Source organism: Candoia aspera, chromosome 5, assembly GCF_035149785.1.
Source record: "Candoia aspera isolate rCanAsp1 chromosome 5, rCanAsp1.hap2, whole genome shotgun sequence".
In the NCBI taxonomy this organism is placed as follows: Eukaryota; Metazoa; Chordata; class Lepidosauria; order Squamata; family Boidae; genus Candoia; species Candoia aspera.
Window position 1 is genome coordinate 95,720,566 of NC_086157.1, and position 7,557 is coordinate 95,728,122.

At 37.8% G+C, this 7,557-nt stretch overlaps 1 protein-coding gene across 1 annotated transcript in view; it reads left to right on the forward strand.

The window, feature by feature from the left end:
- The window catches only part of MIPEP (mitochondrial intermediate peptidase), a 61,976-nt gene extending 60,514 nt beyond the window's left edge, over positions 1-1,462 (forward strand). The window contains exon 19 of the mRNA XM_063305759.1: positions 1,343-1,462. Coding sequence (XP_063161829.1) covers positions 1,343-1,440 — 98 coding nt within the window. The 3' untranslated portion in view covers positions 1,441-1,462. The remainder of the gene's footprint in view (positions 1-1,342) is intronic.
- The last annotated feature ends 6,095 nt before the right edge of the window (positions 1,463-7,557 follow it).

The window sequence follows — 7,557 nt, forward strand, 5'->3', positions numbered from 1 at the left end:
GTACCTCCTGGTTAGGGTATGACACAATGAGGAATATATACCTGATAACTGATATATCAAGGACCGAAGTAGTTTTGCTTGAGGTGAGAAATGGTGTAAAGTATTGAAAGTTGTATATAAATGGCAAAAAACTAGAGCAAAGATGTTGGTAGCAAGGAGGTGGGTGGTGTATGGTCTGTTGCAAAGAATGAGTGTTTTCCAGAAGTGACAATGGCTGTGTATAAGAATGTGCTTCTACTCACTCAGTTATATAGAAGAGTGGGATACGTCAAGAGGAACATAAACATTGAATGCAGTGGGATGAAGTGTGCATGGTAAAACAAGAATGGATAGGTTAAGAACGAATGGGTGCTGAAGGAATGTGGATTGAATACAAAAGTGAGTGATGAGCACAAAAGAAGTCTATTGAGGTGGTTTGTTCACTTAGTGAATATGAATGAGGATCGTAGAGTTGTGCAGTATTCCTGCTGGAAGCATGCAGATATGCTCCCTGTTGTCTCCTTAAGTCAAATGTATATTTTTTAAGCCCAGAAAAAGGCATAGCTCCTTTAAAGAACTAGCGGCAGGTCTCCACTTGCCCACCAGATTTATCAGGGAAGGCCTGCTCCAGCTCCCTTCCATGAAACAATGTCATCTCATTGGACCCAGGAGTCATGCCTTCTCTGTGATAGTTCTTACCCTGTGGAAGAGTATCCCTCTGGAAATACATATGGCCGCAATCTTGCTAGCCTTTCACAAGGTATTAAAGATCTGGCTGTTCCTCCAGACATTTGGGCCAGATGGTTAAATGAGCTCTGCTGGTTAATGTTGTTTTATTATAAATTGGAATAGATGTTTGTAACTTCAGTCATTTATGATTTGGATTGTTTAAATTGTTGTTTTAAACTTAGCACACTGCCCAGAGTTACTGCCATGAGATGGGCAGCCATACAAATTGGGCAGATGGATGGATGGATGGATGGATGACACCAAATCCAAAGTACACTTTCAAGTTTTGGATCTGAATACTGCATGCCTCTAGAAAATTGAATTGCAAGACAAACATACAGAGGAAGAGTGAATAGTTCAGGAGGGAGGAAGGAAAGACTTACTTTTTTTAACCTTTCTTTTGAAAATAGTGGATTTTATTTTTATTGCTGCTTGGGGAATAAAGTGCTGATTGTTGATCATTTGGCATTTCCAAATAAATTCTTTGATTCCATGTTTCAAGGCAGAGGTTCTTGACAGCATTGTTAGAGCAATTCACTGTGGTAGGGCTTACTTTCAGTTATGGTTACTTTTTATCAGTTGTTTAGAAGCAACATTCATTTTGTTCTGAGCATCTCCCTCTGCTGTTTCTTAGGTATGCTGCAGAAACAACCATCAGTGGAAGATTTTGTGGATGCCCTTGTTTCAGACTTAGATCAAGACTTTGAAACATTCTTTATGGATTCTGAATAACAGAGAAGAAACTCTGAAGGTTTTTTTAAAATTTATTAACACTGTACATAGAAGTTCTATCTGATTGGCATTTGTGAGAAATGATTGTATAAAATAAATGGTTTACCTGGAAAGTAAAGTGGGGTTTTTTTTCATTATAGAAAGGTAAGTATTTAAGCATGCTTTGTGCAACATTCACCTATCTGGAATTATTTTTATTTGAATATATGTATACTAAGATAATGGCTTCCCCCACATAAGTTCAGAGAAAGGAGACATGTTACCTGTCCTCAGTACAGACAAGCAGAAGTGCATGCATACTTATATACATACACATCATCTAATATGCCATGTGCAAAGGTTAAGTGGTAGTAAGCAAAAGAAATTAAAGGCAAGAGAAAAGAAAATGAAATGTACTTTAATCTAGTTTACACAAGCACTATTTATTATACCTCACCCTAGCTTTCCATCCATGATTTGACTGTGTCCATACACCACTTTGTATTTGCTTTTAGTTCTTTACGTTTCTCACCTATTTCTTTTTAAGACTTTCATCAACTCCATCCAGCCATGACTTCCTTGGTTTTCCCCTTCCCCCTCAGTTCCTTCATATATTTGTTTTATGGTCCAATCCTTGTTCAGCCTCTCTGTATGACTAAATCACCTGAACATGCTTCTTTATACTGGTCACCCACTTTTGTGTTCAATCCACATTCATTCTTATCACATACACTTCTTTCTTAAGTATCCCATTCCTATTACATTCAACTTCCTATTATGTTCCTCAACTCTCGCTGGCATGTAACAAAGGAGGCGGCTGATTTCTCTTATGCAGCTTTCGACAAACACTGACTTTTCTCAACTTTTGCATGTCTTAACGTTTCCCCATCCATTTTGCCTTTAGCAGAAGGATGAATCACTAACATGAAAGCATTCGTAATTCTCAGGTCACAGGAGGTCAGTGTCTTGAACAAGAATGAGATGCAATAAGATGAAAATACAGGATCTCATCTGGCAGTTTCATGAAGGAGTTGGAATATAGCATGACTAGCAATTACAAAATAAGGTAAAAGAAGAACACATTTTATGCAAGGAATGCAAGGAAATTAGTATATATATTTTCTTCCAGGTGAAACTTGCTGCAGAATACATAAAAATTAGAAAGAACTGCATGTGCATCTAAATATACTTACACTATTTTTCTTTGCAATTGAGTTAGATGTCCAAGATTCAAACTGATTATGTCTAAAGAGCATAGTCAAGTTGCTGGGCTCAGAAAACATTTCTATTATTTGGAGTTCTCTTTATCCCCTGAATTTGAGTCCTCTTCACTTCTCTACTCCACAGTATTTAGGTGAATAGGCATGAAAATGAAGAAAGCAAAGAGGAAATTATCACTGAGGGGGAAAATGCACTTTTAAAGTATCAAGGAGTAGAGAGAGTGAACGAAAGCAGCATTAGATGTTTTGTTTGCCTTGTGAGTTGCAGGCCAGAAGGTGAATGCTGGCTCAATCACTGTGTGCACCGGGAAGTAGCTGTATTTTTTCTCTGGAGCTTTCAGAGTTGCAAGCTCTTGTGAGCGCCTGAGGCACATAACTTTCTTCCTTAAAGCCTTTACTAAGCTTTACAAATACGTTTTCACAGCTTGTCACTTGGGGCTCCTTCCCATTTCCAGCAATGTATGCAGGGCACTCCTTTTTTAAGTGCATCGATGCAGTTCTTTGCCATCCGGGTTCGGTTGTTTCTTTATTTAAGACAGAAGTTTCCATGCATGCTTAACACGCTTCCATCACCATGTCAGGAAGTCGTGCAATTTACCTATCCCATTAATACAGTGTTTCTCAACCTCGGCAACTTTAAGATGTGTGGACTTCAAGCCCCAGAATTCCAGGTTGAGAAACACTGCATTAACATTTTGCACTTAATTTGGCTCTAGCTCTAACTGTGGAAAACTGATCAATTTTACCTTTCTCTAAGTAGAAGGTTTTTATGAAGAGCAAAATTCATTTTAAATTGATCGCTGTAGATTTAAGGTGCAATAAAAAGTGTTAAATAATGACAAAAGCAATACCAGCCATTGTTTCCCACACCTGGAAAAGATGGGCGATAAAAACAGAAATACTTCATATTTTCTATTCTCTGTTGGAGGAGGGGAGGGGGAGAATCAGCCTAGAAAGTAGAGCTTGTATGTGCTGAGATTTCTGAAATAAGTCTTTGCACAAAGTTAAGAGCAGGTGTTAGGAGAATAGGCTTTCCCTTCTAATCTAAATTAACAGCACCTGGATATTATCATTCCTCCTATGGAAAGCTGGTTTCCAGCCAAGGTTCAGATTGATTGGTTAAGTTAAATATTCCCTCAATTTGTTTGGTGCTTGCCTTAACAAAAGAGAGTGCTTTCTTTATATCTGCTAGTGTGTGTTTGTGTGTGTGTACACAGATATGTACACACACACACATTCGCATGCACAAATCTTTAGTTGATGCTTACTACACATTCCCATTACAGTCCTTGTTCTTAAAAAGAAAAACATACTTTTTCCATAAATATAAATTCTATTTATGCAGTGCTTCCCAACATTGTTTTTAAAGGTTGGGGATATAGGCATGGCCCACATAAGGCAGAACTGGAGGCATCAATTTTTATAATTACTTTGATTGATTGATTGATTGATTGATTGATTGATTGATTGATTGATTATATGCCATCATGTCGTTTGCAACTCCTAACAATCATTGGATAGATTTTCTCCATGATGATCTGTCACTAACCTGGTCTTTCAGGTCTAATGGTGTGCTCATCACCACTTTGAGTCCATCCACCTTGCTGCTGGTCATCCTCTTCTCTTTCCTTCCACCTTTCCTGGCACTGGAAATGTCTTGCTATACCCTTCCTAATTATAAAAGAAACACCATTTCTTCTTTGTTTGTCATGTCCTGAGCAATAAACTGTATGATCTTCTGACTGAAAGTGCCTGATCCCTGTCCATCTCAATTCCCTGATGCCTAAGACGTCAATTTGTAGTTGTTTCATTTCAGCTTTCACTGTGTTGAGCTTTCCCATATTCATGCTTCTTATGTTCCTACTGTAATTCGATCTTTGCAGCCTTGGATTATCTTTTCCCATATGGCAACATCAACAACAAAGGCTTTAATCTACCCACATCATAAATACCATTTGTACTCTGAAAGATCTTCAGCTCTTCCTCAATAACATGTTGAGTGCCATCTGACCTAAAGGACCCATCATCCAGCACTATATCGTCAATCATTTTATATTTTCTATCCACATGGACTTCTGTAAAAATACAGGAGTGGTTTATCATTGCCTTCTCCCAAACAGTGTTCTTTGATGCCTTTGCCATTGTCACTAAAGTGGTCATCTGCCTCCAGCATGTTCTGATATCACTGCTCCCCAATATTGGGATGGCCTTGGGAGACCCTACTGGGAATATATTTTATTTATTTATTTATTTATTATCAAATTTGTCACCGCCCATCTCCTCCAACCAGAGGGACTCTGGGCGGTTTACAATATAAACCAATAAATATATAACAAAATTTAAATATAAAACACACCATAAAACAATTTCCCAGAGCTACCAAATATAATAAAATCCAGATGGATGTGGTCTCATTCAGTCACTGTATAGGAGGGACACTTCAAAGCACTCTTGGCCTGATGTTCTTTGCTTATCCCTCCCAGGAACACCCACACACACCTGCCATGATGAGGCAACACAGAAGTACTTCGGGGGCATAATTACTTAGGTTCCTGTAAATGGTGCCACTTGCTTCTTAGCTGCCTTGATGGTATATAGAGTCTGGGTATATAAGAACAATTAACTTCTAACTGATGGTTATGAGGGTCAGCCAGCATCTATCCAGGCTTTGTACTGAGCATTATTTTGGTTAAGTTTATACAACATGCTAAACCAGGATTTGATTAAGCATGCCTTGCTGAGCAAGACATAGTGACCTGGTTTGCTTGTTATGCTAAACAAAAAAACTACATGATGATTTAGCCAGGCTACTAATGGGCATAGTCTGAAAGATACAATAAGTTTGTCAGGTCCCAAGATCTTTTCAAGAACTGAAGGCAGTCTTCTCCTTCATTAATTTCAGCATGTAAACAGAACCAATTATACAATGCGAATTGGATCCTGGAAGAGATGAGAACTGGGCAGAATTAGACTATGAATGATTTGATTATCTCTTCTGTTACTTTAGCAGAATGCATTTAACACATTTTTATACTGATCTTCATTCTGATTAGAATCTGAAGACTGTACAATCTATTCAGTCACAACAAACTGCCCTCTCTGAACATTTGCTTAATTTTGTCCCTGAATGTTCTCAGAGCTTCTTGAGGGTAACACTGATACAGAAAGAATGTCTGACTGAAGAAATAACACCAAGGTTTGATGCTTATTTCATTAATTTCATGAACAAAGCCCTCCATCCAGGTGGCAGGATTTCATAATATGTAACTTTTATAGAAGTGTGTCACATAGTGATAGTTCAGAGCATCTTTGTAATAAATAAATAGGTCAACCGGATCTGGGCTGTGAAGAATTACTTCTTTGCTGCCATCTGGTGTTCATCCAGTTTCTTGCAGACCTGTTATGGTCGCCCTATACTAAAAGTAAAAAACGTGTGGATGGATATTGTCATTCATGCAATCATTCAAAACAGTTGCAGTTCTTTTAGTTTTAGAAGAGCTTTGATTATTTTTTTTTCTTTTTCCCCTCTTTTTTGCTTAGAGCTTTGAAGCTGCCCAAGTGGTGGTGGTGGTGGTTATTTTTAAACACTGGAACAAAGGCAGAGATCTTGCAAAAATTTAAACAGCTGCTTAGCTTTAAGTCTTTGTGAATAGTCTTAAGAAAGAGCATAAATCAAGCATGTGTTTGCAGAACTAGGAGCAACAGGAGAGCAACTTTGGTACTTGCAATAAAAGTCTGCTACATTTGACCCCTCCGTTCAACTGAATCTCTAGTTTAAAAATAATTTTGGAATAGACACAGCCCCATTTGAAAAACAACTACACCATTTTGAGTGGTACTGAATTGTGAGGCAAGCATCGTGCTTTGCAACATTAATACGACAGATTCCTTTGGGGAGAGAAAATACTCAATTCAATGGAATAGAGGCTGAAATGTCAACATAAATTTTAACTGTCAGCCGCCCAGAGTGTCATGATGAGATGGGCAGCCATATAATTGGAAATAAGGAAATAATGAAGAAATAACGGTCAATTCCCCCCCCCTTTTTTTTTTTTGCCTTGCTCTCTATTCAGCTGGAACTCTGAAATAAAGTTATGTGTGTGCTTCGATTGCTGGAAACATGGAAGAACAAAACAACAGCCTCTTTTGCTAAAGAAGAAAAAAGTTTATTGGTTTAGGCTTAGTGTGTTGTGTGAACTCAGCCACTGTCAATTACTAACCACAGTTTATGGCATGAACTCTGCACTCATAGATTGCCAAAATATTTGTGATGACAGCTCTGAGGCCAATTTTTTTAATCTAAAAAAAAAGAGTGCTGAAATACCAGATTTTACTATTCTCATATGAGATGTTGATATTCTTATGTGAGATTCTGTGGGGGGTCAAGAATGAGATTGCTGAAATTTCATGAGATTTGATGAACACATGAGGTTTTGGACACTTTTTTTTAGTATGATTTAACTCACTGGGAACAGAACTGATTGTTTAATGACTCTGCAAGATCCCAGCCCTTATTTTTACAGAGATGCTGAAAAAGATAAGGGAATATTGGGCAAAATCTCCAGTTCTCAGATTATTTATTCCATTGTCATTAGTCTCGTCTGCCTATTTTCAGTTGCTATTTGCAATATTTCTGCTATTATTTCTGCTTTTTATTCCCTGCCCTGGCTCATTGCAAGGAGTCATCTTGATTGTGACAGGAGTTAAACCCTTCCCAGTGGTAAAACAATAAAATATAAATCCTAGTTCAAAAATCTACTTTCTGAAAGAAAATACATATTTACATTCAAATCTGCTGGAGGGAAACTTCAGGTAATTTGTAAGATTTTCCTCTTAATGCCCAATCCCTGAATACAATTAAAATTAAATAACTTTGTTTAGAAGTTTTAAAATACTGGGGGTGGGGGTGGGGCTGTCA